Below are 21,816 nucleotides of genomic sequence, written 5' to 3'. Positions count from 1 at the left end.
GTAGATTATTTTGTCCACCTTGCCATTATTAATATGGACATAAACTCGCTATGCTATTTCATGGGTATATTTCCAGGCACACAATATATATTTTATAATTTACTACTGCATTATGATAAATGTGATTTGTGAAAGTCATTCCTTTACAGATAGATATTTTCCATATTTTACACAAACTTGCTATTCAACATATTTAACAATCTCATATTTAACCTGAGAAGGTAATAAAAGTATAAGTTGAAGGAATCATTTTATAATATTCTAACTTGGCTGTCTCTGTCTCCCCTACAGAGGGGAATGTGTTTTGATCTTTTGTTTTTTATTTTTTCTTATTTTTTGTTTTGATTCATGAGCCTTTTTTAATAAAATAAAAGTTATGGATCATTTCTTCAGAAAAATGTGCATAAACAGAAACCTGAAGTTTTCATATAATTATATTTCATTGAAAGTTTATTTCCTTATGCAGAAATAATCTTTACAAAGGATTATGTATTTTCACTGTCTTCTTTATGTGCTTATTGTGCATATAAACCAAAAAGTAATCCTGCTTCAGAATAAACTTTAATTTGAAGTTGATGTTATTTAGAGTTAGCAACTGAAATTATAGCATGGTGTTTGATAGCCAGGGGTGTGTGTGGGGGGTGGGAGGGGAGGCATGCTCTAATAGTAACCAAGGCTAGGCTTGCATCAAGTAACACCCAAACCGTCTAGTATTCTGGTGATGACTTCATGGTTCGTGCTTTAGTCTATCTTTCAAGATGTGTCTTTGTGTTTGGCAAGGTCTGCTTCAGTGGGCTGACTCTGACATCACAGAAAGGATCCAGAAATCGAATTTCCATTTTAAAGACACTGAGCAGGAATAGCCCTCCAAGTTGTTGTGTGGTGCTGCCAGACATGTGCAGATTTCTTTTTGCAGAGAAATTGGCGAGGCTTTTTTCTTTTGGAGACTAAGTGGCAGGGCCTTCCTCCAGCACAGAGAGGTTCACAGGACACCTGCCTCCAGTCTCCTCTTCTGGGCTGACAGCTCAGTCCAAAAAGCTGAGGGTTTCTCAGGAGCATCAGTAATGGGGACTGTAGGACCTCTTAATGAAAAATTTCTCTCATTCATACGGCAAAAGCAGAACAAAACTCTAGTGTGTCACGTGATAAACTGCCTCTGTGCGGTTCCCAAAGCAGCCGTCCTTCTTGCCCCGAGCCAGTGTGCTCCCGACTGTGGATGCGTCAAGCTGCCCAAGAGTTACTTCTCTGGAAAGCGAACTCAGAGCAGAGAGAGGAACTTCATATCCTGTGTCACCACTTGACACATGCCTTTGGAAGCTGGTGAGTCAGGGCCTTCACTCTCCTAAAAGACAACTTAGCGTGGCAGGAAAGACTCAGGAGTATTGGCAGAAGGCCTGGTGCTAGAGCATATGGAGGTGGAGACTAGTGGCCCTGCCTTCTTCACAACAGGGGTCAAACCAGGAGCTCCTTCACTGAAACAGCATGCATCTGATGGACAAAAGCCATGGCCTGGCTTCCAGAAATAGACTAGACCAGGAATTTCATCTAGTTGAAGTCAATGAAATATGGCATAATTGTCAATTCCTCCAGGATGTATTTTGAAATAATCAGAAATTAGAAACTCCAGGCATTCCAGAGTAGATGGCATTTGACAGGGCACTTCTTCATTCTTTCTCCTCTTATTCAAGCAGCCTGCTATAGACAGCCCTCTGCACTTCCCCCCGCCCAACCCAGGGCCACCACAGAGCCTTACTGGCTGCTTAAAGATAAGGCTTCCCCTTGGGACAAATCCAAGTTTCTGCCTTTTGAAATGTAGCCTCTTCAGTACCCCCTGGAGGTTCTCCACACTAGGCGGATAGGTGCTGCTTTTGACCTGTCACATCTAATGTTGGTCATACAAGTGCCTCCCGGGGCCATCCTTATCCTCAGGGCAGAGGCCTGGCCATCCCTCCTTTCCAGGTGGTGTTCTAGGACATGTTCTCAACAGGGCAACATCACTCCAAAGGGGTAAAAGGGGCTCTTGGTGGGGGCAGGACTAAAAATGAGACACTATAACAATTTGTGGCCCTCAAAGGACTACGAGATATATGTAATGTGGTATTGGAATTTCATAGGGAGAGGCAATTAGAAGAAATGTCTGAAAAAGGTTCCCTTTGGTACATAATTTTTAAAAAGATTGATAAACACTGCTCCTGTGTATTTGAAGAAGGGGCTTGGGATTCTCTGGACCATTCCCCTAATACCTAGCAGAGGCCTCACGCTCTACGCAGCTGCAGGCATCCTCTGACTCGACTCCTGGTTACCAACTGGATTCAGGCACCGCTGACTTCCTCCCCCATAAACACTCCAACCGTCACTATAGCCACAGAGGAATGGTGAGGGTCACACCCCCACGCTGCCCCTGCCAGGGTTCCCACTGCCCCCCCTTCCTTCATCCCTGAAGGCACCACTGACTTTATTAGTATTTATAACTGCACAGCTGACTCTTGAACAATGTATTAATCCCCACAACAGTCACACCCATGTGTAACTTTTGACTCTTCCAAAATTTAACTACTAATAGACTACTGTTAATTTTATAGAAGTAAATGATAAAACAGGCTAGTATCTACATATATTTTGTGCATTCATGATATACCTGACTCCTTAATTTTTTCAGTATCTCTTGGCTATGCAGTTGGAGAATTTTTTCGAATTGTACCAAATCTCCAAAAAAATCCATGTATAAATGGACCTGTGCTGTTCAAACTCATGATGTTTAAGGGTCCACTGTATTTACTGAGAGTCTCAGAAGGGATCTACCAGTTAAAAAAGAATACTTAAAACTATGTATCAAGTTCTCATGTCCCTCACTGCTGGGGTGACCCATTAAGCATTGCTTTTTCTGTCCCCTTCACATTGTCAGGACCCCTCTCCATCAGGTGTGAGCTCATTCTCCCCATGCTCCGGCCCCAGGCACAGGACTCTGGTAACCAAGAAGCCAAAATAGTAATACCACAGGAACTTCTGCTCCTGTAACAGTGCAGCTTCTCTTTGCTTAAGCTCCTCCTTTAGACTAGGTTCCGAGTCTCATCTCTGCAGAGCCTAAAGCACAAACAGGAAGTTGTCAGTCACAGAGACAGGCAGATGCTCAGGCCTAACCTAAGGTGTGGTAACTGGGAAATGTGCGAGCCCTTGATGTTCAATAAGGCCAGCTCACAGCAGAGCATGGCAAATGCGTTTTCAAATCTCAAGCAAAGTAGCTCAGTAGCATCTTCTCCCTACTGTGTATCCATGGTACCCTCTTGCCTTCTCCTTCCCGTGCTTTTACTCAGCTGGACTTACTTTCAAGGCCAGCAATACTTGGTAGCTTTCCTCTTTGGGCTTTGGGAATCTAAGAAGAAATGGGCTTTGGCTTCTCCCAGGAATATTGCCTCTTGTTTACTCTGAAAAATTCTAAGCTTGGTATCAGTTGTGCTGGGTCTTCTCATCTTAGAACCCTCTGTAGACAGGAGGTTCCCATTGGCTGAAAAAAGCAGGGCCTGGCTCCACTAAGCACTGACCTACCTTACTGAGTACAAACCAGATAAGGCTCTACTCAGTGAAACAGGCACATGGCTATATTGATGCAGTTGATTAACTGGAGTGGCAGGGTGTTAAAATGAAGCTAATGATAACTGAAGCAAAACAAGGAAATCTGTCGGAACTTTCCATAGGATAACACCAACTACAGTAGTTGATATAATGCTAGATGAAGTAAAAGGTGGTCCCCACCATTCCCTCCACCCAAATCTCAGTGGCTAACACCCTAGAAGTTTATTTTGTCTCCTCTAACAGACAGTTCAATGCAAGCTCCAAAGGTAGTCTGCTACCTGGTGCCTCAGAGACATGTTCCTTCCACCTGTGGCTCCACTGTCCCATGGGGGCCTCAGAGCACTCTACCCAGCTGGTAAATGGGTCAAGATAAGGTGGAGAGGCACTTTCATCTCCTAAGGAGTCTTAACGCAAAAGTCACACACGTGCTCATACACAGCACTGGCTAGAGCCTGAACACGAGGCACCCTGAGATATGTAGCCCAGTGGTAGGTTATATGGGAGGATGACTGTGTTTCCCACATAGCTGGCCAGTGTCAGTCCGCCTTCTCCTACAAGTCTCCACAGAGGCTGAGCAGAGGCTGTGCAGCGGTCATGACCTCATTCGGAGGGGCCTTATGAGACCCTGAAGACCCATCTCCTTTTATTGAAGGCTTGAGTGACTTGGCAAGACTTCCCCTTGCCCAAGCTTTATTGCCCACTGTTTTCAGAGATTAGCATCCTTTACATGTCAGGCCTCTCTGGCTATCTCAGAGATTTCACCGGAGAATGGATTTCAACTAGCCATCTTATTTACAGACCATGCTTGCAGTTAATTCATATTTTTGTTGAAGTTTTTCTTGATTTCACCTTCAAATTCCACATATTGTATAGTAACATGCCCCTTGACCATTAAGACTGGGAGCTTTATGGGGTCAAGACACAACAGAGTATTCTTCATTGTGTGTTCTGCTTTTCACTTAGGGACCAGGCGGAAGCTTGACAGGGGTCAGCTTATAAAAAGCTCCTGGAAGCTCAGGCAATGAGGACCCCCTCAGACACCGAGGGATCAAACTCTGCTAGATTTAGAGTTGCCCACCAAAGAAACTGCATTTACTAGAGTCTAATTTGTTTTCTAAATCTGTATTCATTACAAACACATGTAACTCCAAATAAACACTCATCCTCTCTTATATTGTGCAAATCAAGAATGGTGTGCTGACCCCCTCCTTACCTCATAGATACCCCTCTCCAGTGATCTGGGCCATCCTCTTTCCCTTCTCCCAACACAAGTATCAAAGCACTGCTATAATCCTTTTGTGCTCATCATTCTTGAAAGAACTGTTCTCAGCTCTCTACCATGTTGGAAAGCAGCTAGAAAACTCATTTTGCAAAGAAACTAACTGCCAAGGGTAAAGACCTAACCTTTCCCAGAGTGCTTGCCTATTAATGAGGGCTTCTTCCCCAAAGAAAGACCTCTAGTGGTGGAATTCTAGAAACTTATGGTGACTTCCAGGGAGAACTTGAAAGACAGAGATACACTGAGGTGGAAATATATTTTGAGGCATTCCTAGTACTCTTCAATCACCCAGGAAATGGAAACACCTGGTCCCTCCACATCTAAGACTCACCTGAAGAAGACAGATCCAATCTTTGGTTGAATCCCAACCCCAAGCCTAAGAATGCCCTTGGGCTTGGCAGAAGCCCTGTGGAACCTAATTTCTGGTTACAGCCCAGTTACTTCAACCATCTTGAGACTCAGTGGTGTTTTACAGTGTCACTGACTCTGTGGATACATTCTTAACAGAGATTTGCAGGTAGAAAGTCTCCAGGGCAGTCATCACAATCAGTCAGTACTTCCTGTTGTAAAAGAGTTGACTGTCAAAATTGTTGCTTGGGAAAAATATTTTAGAAGGTCTCAAATCCAACTGTATAATCAGCACTCATATTTCATGCAAATTAGAAGGCACAGCCTTACCCCGCCTGTGAGGACTGACCACCCAGCACCATTGCTCAGAGAGAGCATCTGCCTCCCGAAATTCAGAATAGTGATTCACAGCCACTGGAACAGTGCGTCACCACACATTAGGCCTGTTATAAATTTATAATGATTTCATATAAAAACATTACATTTTAATAATTTCAGAAATGACAGGGTAGGGCTGGTATAAATGTTTAACTAGCACTGTCTCCCATTTCACACTTTGATTCATTACTGGCTATATGCTAAAATGAAACAGCCAGCTTAAAAATATCATCAAATTCAGAACAGAAAATTTATGAACAAATATGTATGCTATGTGAACCATATTTCTATCCTCAAGGATGTCCCACAGCCTCTTTTATTTCATTCATTCATTCATTCATTCATTCATTCATTCATTTATTTATTTATTTAGGAGAGCACGGTACAGGCTTTTATTTAGAGATAAAGTGAAAGGACAGAGCTCCCGGCTCACACCAGGAGGGGACAAGAGAGTCCCCCGACAGCCTCTTTTAGATGAACACCTGGATATTTCATTTACCTATCAAGTAATTTTTCCTTATAGGCAATTTACATTGTTTTTCATTCTTACCTTGCTAAGATGAAAAATAGGACATGGCCCTCATAATTAAATTTTTGTCCAGATCTAAAGGCCACCATGTAGGGGCTCTGTTCCTGGGTTCTTTGCCAAACTCTACTATGACTTCACATGTTTTTCTATGAAAGAAAGAGAATCACTCAAAAAGCATTAGGTCCTATTAACATGACACTGAAATGTGATGTCCCTGTGATGTCAGACACATGGACAGAACCTGTAGCTGCCTGGCAGGAATACAACTGACTTGTTATAGTCAGATGTATCTTATCTAGTGCCCTTTCTCTGACTTCTCAGTTATTTTAACTGTTCTGATCAAATCACTCATAGAGGTCTGAGGATGGAACAGTATTCTAAATCACAACATCAGAAAAACTATGTCTTTACTATTTATTAATTGTAGACCTACCAGATATAAAATTCCATGTCATAGAAACCAGTGCAAAAGGGCAGTGGTAGGACAGTATGTTTACTATGATTTCTTTTTCTGGGATTTTTAATTTTCCCAGTCATTTCTATAATACTTGGATTACTATGACTGAACATTGTATGTTACCTGTACAATCAGAAAATAAAAATAAAGATGTAATTTTGTGAGCTAAAAAAGTTCCTCTGGTCTAGATGGTCCACAAGGAAGACAGGATCAGGGCGGAAGGCAAGATGAAACCAAGCAAAGCCCACGGGAGCCAGCAGCCTAGGGAGTACTGCAGTGACAGGGGCAAGTCGGGGGTAGGAGACAAGGCAGAGGGCAGCAGGCTGAGGGAGACCCAGGTCCAAGCTTTGTGCAAGGGAGGGAAGGGGCAGGAGCATTAAGCAGGGACTGGGGCACAAGCAACCTGAGAATCCGAGTCCCTTCCACTTCTCAGGCACCCTCTGCAACCACGGGGGAGTGCGGGACCTTATGGCGTGTGAGTCACTTTATCTGGAGACTAAGTGGCTACCCCAAAAGCCTGGAATGTGTGAGGACATTTGGGTAAACATTGAGCCATAGTAACCTATGGGGCAGATGCTATAATCTCATTTACTGATAAAGAAAAGACCGTTTAAAGAAGTAACTTGCCCAAGGTTCCTCAGTGTATGTAGAGTGAAGACTCATACTTAGATCTTAAATTAAAACCTTGCCTCTTCAAGAACTGTGTCTTGGAGAGAATAAGCAGCAGCCCCAGTCAGCAGCTTTGAGCTGACTCTGAGAAGATGCCAGTGATGTGTGGGGCAGAATGCCCCCGAGCACTGGGGCACTGGGCTGCCAGGAAGGCCCCAACAGCTCGGCATGGAAGAAGCCAGTGAGATAAAGCTACAGATCGCGTTTGGTCCGCTTGCCTCATTGTCTGTTCTCCTAGAGCAGACACCAATGTCCCATAGCTCAACAGGGTAGGGCTGAGACTCCCTGAGACAGGAGACCAGGACCTGTGTCTGCTCCTCATTGTGCCCAGGGCCCAGCGCAGAGCTTGCTTGCTGAATGCACTCATGAAATGGGAGTGGGTATGGGTCTGCTGCCTGCCAGGGGACATGGGGGTCTGATGAATGCCCACTTGATTTAGGCTAGTGTAGAAGATGTCACTGAAGATCCAAAGATAATACAAACAATAGAGCTAACACTAGATAGTACCTACCACGGGCTGGGCACTGTTCTGTTTTTGCAGGAAGAACTCATTTGATCCTCACAAAAACCCTATACAACAAGAGTACTATTAGAATCTGAAGGGCCCCCACCCGTAAGATGGCGAACTCCCTGCTTCTCTTCCGGGTCTCCGGTTCCCGCTGGCATCACCCGAGGCCCAATCACCTCTTGCCCCCTCCCCCAATCCCAGCACCTGGCCAATAGCTACCTTCTTCTCCTACAACAGCCCTTCCCCCTTCCTCCCCCACCATCTCCTCCCCCATCTCACCTCCATGCCTTCGCCCCCCTCCTCTGCCCCTCCCCCGCAGATTGAGCCTGAGCCTTCCAGCCCCCCTTTAAGTAGGTCCCGGGGGCCTCCTCCATCTTTGCCCTCATCACCTGTTTCTCCCCCACAGACTGAGCCAGAACCCTTCAGTCCCCCTCAGACTGGATCCCGCAGGCCTCCCCAAATTATCGCCCTCCTCCGAGAGGTGGCGGGACCCGAAGGCATCGTGCGAGTTCACGTACCTTTCTCCTTAGGGAATTTAGCCCAACTTGAAAAATGCCTTTGTTCCTTTTCCACTGATCCCATGATGTTTCAATGGCCCTTCCAGTCTTACAGCCTCTCACATCATGACATTTTCATGCTCCTGGCCAATACCCTACTTCCTGAAGAGCATAGACAAGTTTGGGACTTCGCCCAAATGCATGCTACTGAAACCCACAGGACTGACCCCACCTATCCCTCTGGCCCCACCGCTGTCCCTGAACAAGACCAACACTAGGATCATAACACCGCCATCGGTCTCCACTCTCGAGATATCTTCGCCTGCTGCTTAATAGCAGGTGTGAAAAAGGCAGCTCGTAAAGTAGTCAATTTTCAAAAGCTCCAAGACATAATTCAAAGGAGGGAGGAAACTCCTTCTGAGTTCTTAGACAGACTCACTCAAGCAATATTACAGTATAAAGCCTAGACCCAGAAACACCTGACAGAAGACATGTCCTTATGACATACTTCCTAGCTCAAAGCTACCCCAACATTAAAGCTAAACTCAAAAAGTTAGACCAGGGCCCCGCTACCCCGCAGACTGAGATCCTAACAGTGTTTTAAAGTCTTCCATAACCACGAGGAGGAGAAAGAATGACGTAAACAAAAGGCTGATCAGGCCAACTTTCAGATGTTGGCTCAGCTGATAAAACCACAACCTGGGCGCCCCTCCACAAACAAGTCCCCCCCCAGTAGCTTGTTTCAAGTGCGGAAAAGAAGCACCTGGCCAACAGCCACCAGTCCCATTGAAGTGACACCTCAGTCAGCTTATGTCCCTCCCTATATAACCTAGTACTTTTTCCCAATAAAGTGGAATTCTCCGGTGAATTGCTGCTGTGTGTCGCTCCTTCCTTTCAGAATCCCATTTCATATGTGAGGGTTTTGGAGGGTTAACTAACCTAAGGTCACAGCGCTGGTAAGTGGAGTCAGGTCTCAAACACAGCTCTTTTGGCCCCAGAGCCCATGCTGTCAACCATGACATCATGACATACACTACACCATCTCTAGCCACTGGGCATTAGGGTTTAAACACAACACAAAAGAGTGGGCTCTTCAGGACAGCTTGTGGCTTAAGACCATCCAGGGAGGAGCAGGCACACAGTTTACAAAAGCCATGCATTTATTTAAACAAACTATATGCCCAGTACAATTCTAGGTGTGAGGGATAAAGCAATGATGCTAAACACATATTCCTTGTCCTCAGAGTGCTTACATCTGAGTGAGGGAGATAAACAAGAGAAAATAAGCAAGCAAATAGGCAAAGTACTGATAATAGGGCAGGGACCTGAGACAAGCATCATGATTAATTTCCAAACAAGCTGAGATATAAACAGTATAAAGGAAGGATTCCATTTTAAGCTAAGATTCCATTTTAAAAGCCAGAAGTTAGGAAGTTTTTAAAAACATATTTTTTAGCAAACAGACAATAACTCAGCCCATCTTGGGGGCAAGGCAGGTAGTCCTGATTGGTATGGCATTCCGCCCAGAGGGAAGCTACTCTCCTGGGAAGGAACTGACCAATTTCTTGTGTTAATTTAATTTTGCAGAATTACCTGAAGGACTGATAAGAAAAGAGACTTAATGTCTCTCACCGCAGATAAGAATTTTGAGACCACTTTACAAGTTTATATGCACCCCCGGCTCTCTGAAAAAATCCTTAAAAAGGGGAACCCCCCGGCCTTTCAGTGTACCTCGTCTCTGAGGACACCTGCATTTTTTCTCCCTTTAAATGTGTAACTTTAAATAAAGCTTTCTCACTGCTCAGCTTAATTGTGTTTTGTCTCCCTGCGCTTTTCCAGTGGTAAGCAGCTTTGTTTCTTTGCTATTTCATTCTATTTCTAAGTCTTCACTTAGTCTCCACTTCACTCCTGACAAGTAGGGAGGGGCTGCTGAGAGCTCAGACGTGGGCCTGCAAGTTCCTGTGACCTGGGTGACATGGAGGGACCTGCAGCCACAGGAGCCTGCCTGAAAACCTTCTTTCTTTGGGAAGTTCCCAGAGCACAATCTCACTCCATCCCACACTCTGTGGCTCCCCAGATCCTGGGATGGGAGGGGCTGGCCCCTGGCCATACAGACCCAAAGGGACCTGAGACTCCAGATGACCCTGGCTTCAAGGGCTGGCGAGGGAGACTTCTCTATGCCAAGAAGGTCAGCAAGCTCCTGCTCTGTCCCTCTTCACTTTCCTGACCTGAGCTGCCTGCAAGCCTGCTGCCATTCATTACTACTCTCTCTCTAACGAATGCCTTCCTCTCCTACACTCTTATGACCTGCTCAAGAATTTTCTCTCATTCAGAGTCAAGAACTGTCCTCCGTCCAGGCTGAGATTTCACCTGGTGCACAGGGAGAGACCTCCCAGATGCAGCTGCCCAGCAACAGTACCATAATAAATGCGTGCGATGGAGAAAAAGAAAACCGGTTGGTAGGCAGAGGATGCAAAGGCAGGGAAAGGGGCACCTCATTTACTGAGGCTGGCCAGGGTAGGCCTCTCTGTTCAGCTCTGACACCTGAGTAAAGACCTGAAAGATGCAAGAGGGGAAGCCATGGGGGTATGAAGGAGAATCTTCCAGATCCAGGACACAGTACACACAAAGGACTTAAGGTGCAGGATCCTTGGTATATTTGAGGAGAAGCAAGCATGTCTAGACTGGAGGAGCAGGAAGAAGAGTGACAGGAGGGACGGTGAGGTGTCTCTACTCCAAGAGCCTTGCAGATGGAGCAAGGGCTTAGATCTCACTCAGAGATGGAACATCATGACCTCGCTTAGGTTGTTAAAGCACTGTTCTGACTGTAGTGTTGAGTACAGACTATGAGGTGGTGGGTAGGGAGCAGTGGTGGAAGCAGGAAGATCAGTGAATGGGGGAGAGGTGGTGGGTCAGGATGGTCGAGGTAGAGGGGATAAGAAATGGTAAGGTTGTTGGTATATGTGGGAAGAGCCAAGAGAACGGGGTGAATGGGGTGGGGTCTGAGATGGGGACAGTGAAGGATGGCTCAACTTGCACCCTTGCTGCCTCCAGGCCCCTGTTCAAGCTGGAGAAGCTATCCTTGCCGGTGCCCGGTCTGACTTGAGACGTGTGATGCTGCCAGGACTGTGGAGCAGGCCACCAACACCGCAGACTAGAGTTCAGGGGCCTGGTGGGGCAGAAGGCACAAACCCAGGGATGGCAAAGGAACTGGCTGAGCTCCCCGGGAGCAAACACAGATGGAGAGAAGTGGGTTCGTGGGAACGCTTAGATGCCAGCAAAGGAAGTGGAGGGGTGGCCAGTGTGTCAGGAGAAGCAAGACAACATGGTGTCCCAGAAAGGAGAGGGTGGTTTCCGGGTGTGCTGAAAAGGCCAAGTGAAAGGAAAGAGAACCGATACCCATATCAGGGTTGTTCTGATGGAGGGGTGGGTATGGAAGCTGGGTTTAGTTGGATCCCAAGGAGTTTGCTGCAGGGGAACAGAGATATGGGGCAGTTAGGCAGGGATGCGTTTTTCTCCTTTTTAAAGATGGGCAATGTACTAGCACCTTGTACTCTGATGGGAATGACCCCACCAAGGGGAACACTGATGGTGAGGAGAGAAGGGAGAAACATCAGACAGACATCGTGAGCAAGAGCGAGGAGATGGGGCTGGAGCAGAGGCAGGAGGCTTGGCTTCCTCAGAGGCCGAGAACAGGAAGGTGAGGGGCACAGGTGCGGGGAGGGGACAGCGTCCAGGAGGGACCTTGTGGGTGTCCTCTCCTGGGTGATTATATTTTCTCAGTGAAGTATCAAGAAAAGTCATCAGCTAAGAGAGGACAGGGAGAAAATGATGAGTGTGGACATCTTTTAAAATATTTAAAAACAGAAAATAGTAAACTTACATATGATTGAAAGAAAACTGATTTGATGAGATAAAAGTAAAGAAAATATATAGAAAATTACCAAAGTAGTAATGCCTTATCCTGTTGTTTGAAAAGTGCCTTCAGGCACAAACTCATCTTTTCCTGGGATCAGGGCTGACACGGGTCATTCCCTGCAGAAACAGGCAACCAAAACCATCAGAACTTGTTGGATAACCTCCATAAAACTGCTTAAAAGCTCAAAAGATAGACTGTTGAAAGCATATCATTATTTGGGAATTTCATATTACAACATTACTGTTTAAGTTTTCATATCCTAGTATGATTAAGACAGCTTTTCAAAGCATCATTTTATTGGCTGGTGGTTATAGGAGTGTTTATTATTTTGTTCTCTGAACATTTCTTTGTGGTTGTGAAATATTCATAATGATAATAAAATGCAGCACCTTACTCAAATCTTGATATCATGCATTTGCATTCAATGCAAGTTTCTACCATGAAATCTTAAAGATAGATTCTAATGTTTTTGTGGTGTTTCTAGGGAAAGTAGCTATTTTTTGGATCTACATCAGTTATGAAATAATAGCTTTATCATGCTTATAAAACAACAAAATAGTCCAATTAGCTTACACTTAATGTTATTTCAAAAGGCGTTCTAAATAGTCAAGCAAAGATCAATCTGTGTTCAAAGCATTTTGCTGATAGACATGCCTTACAGTATTCTAGTTTCTGGAGACACCATTAGTTAGATGTCTCGATTAACCAGAATAGCCCACTCATCACCCATGTCAGACAACTGAGGGTTAACTATAACAATATCATTAAGACTAGCAAATTCATTTCAGGTGTGAAATCCTACAGGCACAGATCTGTGGATTAAAGAGCATGAAAAATGCAATCTTTCATGGTACTGCTGGCTGGAGTACACAGAAAGTTCCTAGATGTGACAGCACTAAATTATTTGGGGATTTTTTTGAGAAAAGATCATTTTAAGAGAAAAGGTAGAATTAGAATATGTGATTGAATTCGAGATTGACATATTCAGGCTATTGATGAAGCAGAGATAAGTTATGAAATTCAAGTCAACAACACATTAAAAAAAATAGGCCCCTGAAGGAGTTGGCCAATTCTTCCTTAATTTCTTTCCATTTTTAAAAATTATAAAATACACATAAACCATAAAATTTACCATCTTAGCCATTTTAATTATATAATTTCTTCCTTAGTTGGTGTAAATGCGATATAATATACACTATTCATCGTGATTGACAATGTTAAGTTATAATGTCTGGGTTCAATTCCTAGCTCCACCACTTACTCACCTGGCCTTCTGTGCCTCAGCTTCCCCTCAACTGGGGAAAACAGGAGCATTAATTTCTCCCTTCAGAGTGTAGTTCTAATACTATCTAGGTCAACGACTAAGCTCAGGGGTCAACCCAGAGAAAGCACTCAATGCACAGTGGCTTTTACATCATTAACAAGAGGACAGTCAAAGAGCAACTGAAGAGACCAGTACCAGGGCTCCAATTCTCAGCAGCCATGCAATTAAGCCTAACAAGGCCTAAGATGCTCCTTGGGTGGCATATGAAAGTGCCCACAGTAATTGGCAACAGGCCTCTGGTTCCCCAGGGGCCAAGGATTATGTGCTGGCAGCAGGGAATGGCCAAGGAAGGGTCAAGACCTTGAGGGAAGGTAGATGGGATCACCTAGCTTCATGTATAAGGCATGAGAAGCTCTGCTGACTGTCAGAGCCTTCCTGAGTGAGATACAGCAGGGCTGATCCCTGGTTTAGGGAAGCAGGTAAGAGAGGCCTCCTCTGTCTTGGCAGAAGGGCTGTCCTTCCCTACATCTGACTGTGGCCACAATAAAGCTGACTTCAGAGTCTAGTGTGGGCATGGGGAAGATGGGGCTCCTATGGCCAGGATCCTCACTGAACTTAAACCACCTGATGATGTAACTGGCCTGTTGCTAGGCTACTGCTTCCACACCTTTAGCAATAAGCTGTCATTGTGCTATACAGAGAGCTCGGCCCAGGGCTCTGGGTGGAGGCAGAGATGATAATGCTCGACCTACTGCCGGGAGAACAAGCGGGGTAATAAACTCTTTCACTCCAAGAACGTTTGCTGTCATTTTCTTTGGTCACATTGAATCTATAGTGAACTTGCCCGGGACTGAAACCCACTGGCAAGACAATTGGTGTTGTTGGCAGGACTCACTGTTGACCAAGGAAAAAGACAGGCTGCCCTTATGGGAGGAGTGCTTCAGCAGGCTGCACCTGTGAATGGGGAGACAGTGGACTGTTCCCCAGTGGGTATGTGGTCTGAGGTGGTTTGCCTCCTAGAGGACTGGGACCCACCCCAGGACTGGAGGCAAGTGGAGGTGACACCTGAGGCAGTAGGGGTGGCTTTTGGTATAGTGCGTAGGTCTTTTGAGAGACAGAGTCTCTCAAAGTCTACCGAAGAGAAGGACATGCTCCTGAAAAAGACTGAAGAAATGGTGGCACGAGAACACGAGCTGCAAATTGCTGTGGATTCCGTGAGGAAGGAAATGGCATTGATGGAGAGGAGGCAGCACAAGAACACCAGCAGCGAGGTGCCGTTGAAGAGGTAAAAGATTCCTTACAGAATGAGACGGCAGCACTGCCAGGTGCTGTGAAAGAGGAAGAGGCCATCAAGGAAAAAGACAAACTCTTGAGGGAAACACAGGTGGAGGTGGCATGAGAATGCCAGCTGCGAAGCACTGAGGTGAAGTTAAGAGACCTTCTGGAGACTGAGCTGGCATTGCTGTGAGGCACAGTAGAAAAGGTAAAGGTTGTAGCAGAGGAGGCATGGGGGAGGGGATAGAAAGGTGCCATCAGCCCCGGAAATGGAGGAGCTGGGGAAGGATGAAGGGGTGATGCCAGAGGCACTGACCCCTCCTGTATTGAAAGCATGCCCACTAGTTGTAAAGAAAATAAAGACCCAGCAGCTGTAAGTTCCCAGAAGAGAAAAGGAGCCTTCTCCCCAGGTCATGGAGCACTCTATGTTCCGCCCCTATACTCAGGTTGAGCTGGTGGATTTGGGCTCCCAGTTTAGGCAGAAGCCCTCGGAGTCAATATCACCTTGGCCCCTGTGTCTGTGGGACTTAGGGGTGGATGGAATTTTTCTGTCAGGATCAGAGATGGGAAAGCTATCTTCCGCGACAGTGCAGCCTGCCTTGAGGCAGCGATTACAAAATGCACATCAGACTCCAGGGAGTCACTCCCTCCTCGATTGGCTTATGGCTGCACTTCATGCTGTGTGGGCCCAATCTGGGTGATCTGCCATCCTCTCCTGTTAGATGGCAGATTATGCTGAGCTCCAACAGGTGTTACGAGAGCTCGGCATAAGAAATGCCATCTATAGTCCAGAGAATTATGGCCCAGATGAAGAGATGTTTACCACTGGAATGAGAAATATTGTGCTTCAAATGGCTCCCACATCCCTCTTTGTGTCTCTACTGGCCATTCTTTCCCCTCACTCAGGGCATCCCATAAGTGAGGTGACACGTACAGTAGCAGACTTAGGAGAGGATGAAGTAATGAGAATCTGGAAAGAAATAAGATCACAAGAAGAATTTAAAGACCAAAGTCATCCCGCACTTGGCACAAATTCTGAAGCCTTCAGTGGGTGACTAATACCAAACAATACAAACTGCCTGGAGGGCATAAAGAGATTGGAGAAACTCCAGGAGCCAGAAAAGGTGGGTATTATAAAGCTAGGTCTTTTAGGATACTGGAGAGTGTTTATCTCGCACTTGGCATATGACTGTGGATTACAGAGAACCGAATAAGGTCATACCCCCTATGCATGCTGCTGCTCCTCTATTGCAGGCTTGATGGATACCCTTAGCCATGAACTAGGAGCATACAATTATGCGGTAAATCTTGGTAATACCTTCTTTTCTATTGACATTGAGCAGGAATGTCAGGAACAGTTTGCCTTCATGTGGGGAGGACGGCAATGGATTTTCACCATCCTTCCACAGGGATACCTCCACAGCCCCACCATCTGTCATGGACTTGTAGCCCAGGACTTGGCTACACGGGAGAAACCACCAACGATGCAGCTGTACCATTATATTGATGATGTCATGCTCATATATGATACTCTTTCAGATCTAGAAGGTGTAGCACATAGACTGCTGCAACATTTACAGGAGAAAGGATGGGCTGTGAACAGTACCAAGGTTCAGGGACCTGGTTTGTCTGTCAAACTCTTGGGGGTTATCTGGTCAGGTAAGACCAAAGTTATACCAGAAGCAGTTACAGATAAAGTCCAGGCCTTTACTACCCCCACAACTGTATCATTGCTACAGTTTCTGGTTCTTCTAGGCTACTGGAGAGTGTTCATCCTGCACTTGGCACAAATTCTGAAGCCCTTATACCGGTTGGTACAAAAGGGCATCAGGTGGGACTGGGATGAGACATGTGCATCTGCCTTTACTACAGCAAAATGGGCAGTCAAGGCAGTACAGGCCTTGAGTGTGATAGACCCATCAAAGGCCCTGTGAGCTGTATGTTCATGTGACTGAAGATGGTTATGGCTGGGGTCTCTGGCAGTGGCTTTAATGAACTCATTGGATTCTGGTCACAACTCTGGAAAAGAGCAGAGGTATGATACACTTTGAGAGAAAACCAACTGGCTGCCATGCATTATGCCTTGCTGGCTACAGGACCCATTATTGGAATGGCCCCAATAAAGGTAATAACTACCTATCCCATCTTGGAGCAGGTACATGACTGGACCCAAAAGCCAAGGAGTGGTGTGGCAAAAATGCCCACACTGTCCAAGTAGGGTGCTTACCTTTAGCAGTGTAGTGCCCTCTGTAGTAGCCCCTTGAGTGAAGAACTCCAATGCTTATTGGGGCTGGTGACATATACTAGTGAAAAGCAGGAAGAACTTGCTTTTGAACCATTAGTAGCAGAGAGTCCCTATCGGGAGGGAAGAACCCCTACACCCGAAGATGCATGGTACACAGATGGCTCCAGCCTAAGTCCTATGACTGAGACAACATGGATAGAAGATGGTGAGGGGAAGAGCAGCTAATGGGCAGAGTTGTGGGCTGTGTGGCTTGTGAAGAGCCAGAAACCATCCCTTATAGTTGTCTGCACTGACAGCTGGGCTGTCTATTGGGGCTTGACCTTCCGGCTACCAACCTGGTACCATGCCAACTGGCTGGTTGGTCACCAACCCCTTTGCGGGCAAGAATTGTGGCAAGACTTATCTGCCTGTGTCAGACTAAAATAATTACAGTATACCATGTGACAGGTCATTTGCCACTGGCATCCCCAGGAAATGATGAAGCAGATAAATTGGCCCAGATATGTTGGTTAAAAGGAATGCCTGCCTCTGATATAGCCCAATGGTTACATCAGCATTTGTTGCACGTGGGGCAAATGACAATGTGGGCTGTAGCCCATTGGTGGGACTTGTCTTTGACCTTTGAAGAAGTTAGTAGAGCCTGGCAGGAGTGTGTCATGTGCTCCTAAAGGGACTTACACCAAGTTTCACAGCAACATGGGACAACAGCCAAGGGGCCTATACCCCTTGTCAGGTGGCAGATAGACTATACTGGGCCTCTACCTGTGTCAGAGGATATCAATATGTGATGACTTGTGTGGACACAGCTACTGGACTTCTTGTTGCTTTTCCTACCTGTTGTGCCAACCAGCAGATGACCAAAAGAGGCCTGGAGCATCTCTTTGCTGTCTATGGCCGACCACAGGTAATTGAGAGTGATCAGGGCACCCATTTTACTGGACATACACTGCAGGAATGGGTGCGACAGCTGGGAATCAAATGGAAGTTTCATGTGCCATACAATCCTACTGCAGCAGGCATGATAGAGAGGCACAATAGCTTGTTAAAATCCAGACTAAAGTCAGATACCAATAGTCTGCAGGGATGGTCAGTCTGCTTAAGGACTGTGCTATGATGTTTGAATGAGAGACCCCGAAAGGGAGCCCTGAGCCCTGTAGACATGTTAACACATATAGCTGCCTCTCCTATACAACTGCAAGTACAAACCAAGAAAGAATCACTGAAGCCGAGGTTCGGCCATTAGAATAACATCTTGCTGCCAGCACCAATTGCACTGAACCCCGGAGACTCCACTGAGTGGACGTGGCCATGGACCTTTCGACACATGGACCAATGATGGCTGGCTCTCCTGACACCTTGGGGACAAGGCCTGGAAGCTGGCCTCCTGTGTATTCCTGGAATACCAGCAGAGTGGCCCGCAAAGGTCACAGTAGTATATCCTGAACAGCCAGAAGGTAGGAGCATCTTACCGGGGAGTTTTGTTTTATCATTATGGCCAGTGCCATGTGCCTCCACTAGCACTATATATAGACACTTCAGCAACCTCCATGGGGAAAGGAGTAAAAGTATGGTATACTAGACCTGGAAGGGACCCCCTCCTGCCACAGTCCTGTCACAGAACCACTCTCTTGCATGTATCCTACCTGATGGACAAGATTTGCCTATTTTGGTGTCATTAAAACATGTGTCTTATCGCCCCTAAAGTCTTTGTGGATTGGGAACTTCCTCTGGCTTGAGAATTATGATAATTTTTGTTATTAGGAACCTCCTCTGGCTTGAGTATTATTATAATTTTTGTTACCTGTATCAAAATCTTGTTGTATCTTAATTTTTGTTATTATCTCTAAGTTGTTGTTTTCCTCTGTTGCTATTGTGGAATCTGGCTACAGTGTTCCAGCTTTCTGACACAGGGACCATCACGGAAGACTGAAAGCATGTAGATTGTAAGGTGAGAATCCTGGAGGGGTGGAGTGTGGGGAAGTTGGGGTTCCTATGGCCAGGATCCTCACTGAACTTAAACCACCTGATGATGTCACTGGCCTGTTGCTAGGCTACCGCTTCCACACCTTTAGGCAATAAGCTATTATTGCGCTATATAGATAGCTTGGCCTAGGGCTCTGGGTGGAGGCAGAGACACTAGTGCTCGACCTACTGCCAGGGGGAAGAAGCCAGGTAATAAACCCTTTCACCCCAAATAACGTTTTGCTGTCAATTTCTTTGGTGGCATTGAATCCATTGCGAACTTGCCCAGGGCTGAAACCCATTGGCAAGACAGTGGGTTAAACTGCAACATTTCCAGAATCCCTAGCCTGGCCTTAGTGAATCTCCATATCAATAGGTGTTTCCAAGGGGTGGAGAAAAGTATCCATCTCCATATGAATAGATGATTAGGACAGCAAGGGAGGGCATATCTGGATGGAGAGGTTGGGTGGGGTCCCTTCTTCTACGGCTGGGTCCTAAGAGACACAGTCGAGCCTAAATGGATGTCTGCTTATAAGCAATAAATGGGTTTCTTCCACTTTATTTCTCCCTTTGACTGATTTTGGTTTCAAAGGTATTTTGCCCCAGGATTTTCCCCTGAGTTACACCTTGGTTCTTGCAGAGGCAAGCAATAAAACTGTGCTCATTATGCAGTGTACATTCTAGTTCATCTGTCACTGAACCCTTAGCAGAAGGTGTGTATCACTGACAGGAAGAATGAGCATTCTCAAACAGAAACAGTATTTACTGAGGAAATAAGCAGGATGAAGATATAGGAATGCAGGCCTGGGTCCTGGATATTTATGAGGACACTTGCCACCTCTGTGTGCATGGACATACATATATGTCTCTCATTGATGGCTTGCTCTGTGCTAGGTTAAACTATGCACTACACTATATAAATCTTTTGTATGACTATTTTTTGTAATCATAATATAAGGGCCCTACCAGTAAATTAGCACTCAGCTTTAAAATGTTAAGTGACATATCCAAGGATACACAACCTGTAAGAGAGAGTGATGGTCTGAACCTGCTTATTTATGTCTAAGTGCCTTCTCTTAATCTGGGCTCCGGTGACTATCTGAAAGAGCTCACTCAGTACTCCTACACCTCCATTTCCTGGCCTTTGCCCCAACCTTATCAATCAGCAACAACACTGGCCCACCTGTCTTCTGCCAGATGCCGGACTGGGCCCTCTGCCCACATTAATGCATTAGTAGGTGGATACCACCATTTTAACAGATAAGGAAGTCTTGTACTTTCTGATAGCCTGTTTCACAGGTTTATGTGATCAATATTCTCTTCCTGATATTTCTCTTTGAGTGTTGCTCAAAGCTTCTCCCCTTGTGAATTCTTTACTAGTTAAACTAGTCTTTAGAAACAGAAACCATAAGGAGTTATGTTAACTTTGAATATCATCATTTTCAGACATAAGCTAAAATAAGAAATAAAAAGATTACCAAAAGTAGACCTGTTAGCAGGTCCTCTAGTAACATGGACAGACACAAATTAAGAGTGCTGGTCCCCTTCCCAGCAAATGTAACTCAAGTATACAGAACTGATGAGACAGACTGGACTCTGATAGGGCATCTCTCACACCCTAATCTTCTTTACACCTTCAGTAACCATACATTCTGGATGTCAGGAGAAGCCTCTACAGACATTTTTCTCAAAGGATGTGCACGTAAACCACGGGGGGGGGGGGGGGGGATTCAAGTTAAAATGCAGATTCACATGCAGCATTTATAGGGTGGGGCCTGAGATTCTGCATTTCAAAGGAGCCTTCACAAAATGAAACTGCTGCAGATCTGGGACCACTTTTTGAGTGGCAAGGGGCTAGAGGTCCTGTTAACTCTGTCGTACCATCAAAGTAGCCCTGACAGCACTATTTCAGCATTTTCACCAGACTCTTAATTCTGAATACAGGAGTGCTTTTTGCTGGATAAACTCAGTATCTGGTCTGGACATCTAGTTGTCTTACTAGGGTAGGCCATGAGTGAGGACTTCACGTCACAGTAAAGTAACACTGCTTCATTTGAGAGAAAGAAGGGAATAAACAAAATTTGACAATATACGGTGCCTCTCATGATCTTGAACTTCGAACTTCAGTGAAAGCTTGGTGAAGCAAAATCAAAATACCCTCAAATAACAAGCAAATATTTTTCCTGTCCTTACGTTTTTACAATTATGTGGGCAGAAAGTACTAGGTATTAAAGAAATAAGACAATTAAATTTTCTGCTAAAGCCAGGAGATCAATGTAACGTAGAAAATGATGATGAGAACATTGATAAGAATGACAGAGCAATAGTTACCATTTTTGAGCAGTTACATTCCAGGCACAAGCTAAGCATTTGCTTACACTATCTAATTTAATCCTCACAACAATCTTACGGTAGAAAAATTCTTACTTCTAATTTTTATTTTAGAAAACCGAGATCAGTAAAGACAGGCTACTTGTCCAATCGTTTACCAAATGAAAGAACTGTTAACTTGAACCCAAGGCTGCCCCAACCCCCCAAGCCTCTTCACATTATGCTAAATGAGCTCTTTCACTGGGCATACAGAAAAGCAACTTGTAACAATTGAATCTTCACCTACTTTAATGTAAAGAAGACTACACCATATGTCTCTATCAAATAAACTAAAGACTTTTTAAAAATAAAATGAGGACAACTGATTTTCTTGATTAAAGATATACACCAAATTGGTTTAAATCAAATTCTTCATGTCTTGATTAAAGATATACACCAAATTGGTTTAAATCAAATTCTTCATGTTGCAAAGTTAGACATTCCAGAACCATTTGGATAGATTTACTATTTATCTCAACAAAGAGTGATCTGTTCATTATAAGTCTGAAAGGCTGCACAGGTTAAATCTTCTAATCTAGAAAA

At 45.1% G+C, this 21,816-nt stretch overlaps 1 protein-coding gene across 5 annotated transcripts in view; it reads right to left on the bottom strand.

Annotated features, from left to right (window-relative positions):
• Positions 1–21,816, bottom strand: part of ULK4 (unc-51 like kinase 4) — a 735,705-nt gene that overhangs the window by 85,381 nt on the left and 628,508 nt on the right. The window contains exons 37-38 of one of the 5 annotated variants that reach the window (XR_012129583.1): positions 5,184–5,412; positions 622–3,084 (exon numbers count right to left, since the gene is read on the bottom strand). The exons of 2 other annotated variants lie outside the window; for them this stretch is intronic. Coding sequence is in view for 1 of the 3 variants with exons in the window: in XM_073232498.1 (XP_073088599.1) it covers positions 12,235–12,273 (39 nt within the window). In the remaining 2 variants the exon portion in view is untranslated. Of the gene's footprint in view, positions 1–621; positions 3,085–5,183; positions 5,413–12,219; positions 12,274–21,816 lie in introns of those variants that run through there. 2 more of the 5 variants (XR_012129584.1, XM_073232498.1) reach the window with 2 other exon arrangements.

This window comes from Manis javanica, chromosome 3 (genome assembly GCF_040802235.1).
Source record: "Manis javanica isolate MJ-LG chromosome 3, MJ_LKY, whole genome shotgun sequence".
Classification (NCBI taxonomy): Eukaryota; Metazoa; Chordata; class Mammalia; order Pholidota; family Manidae; genus Manis; species Manis javanica.
This window is presented reverse-complemented; position numbering and strand designations above follow the sequence as displayed.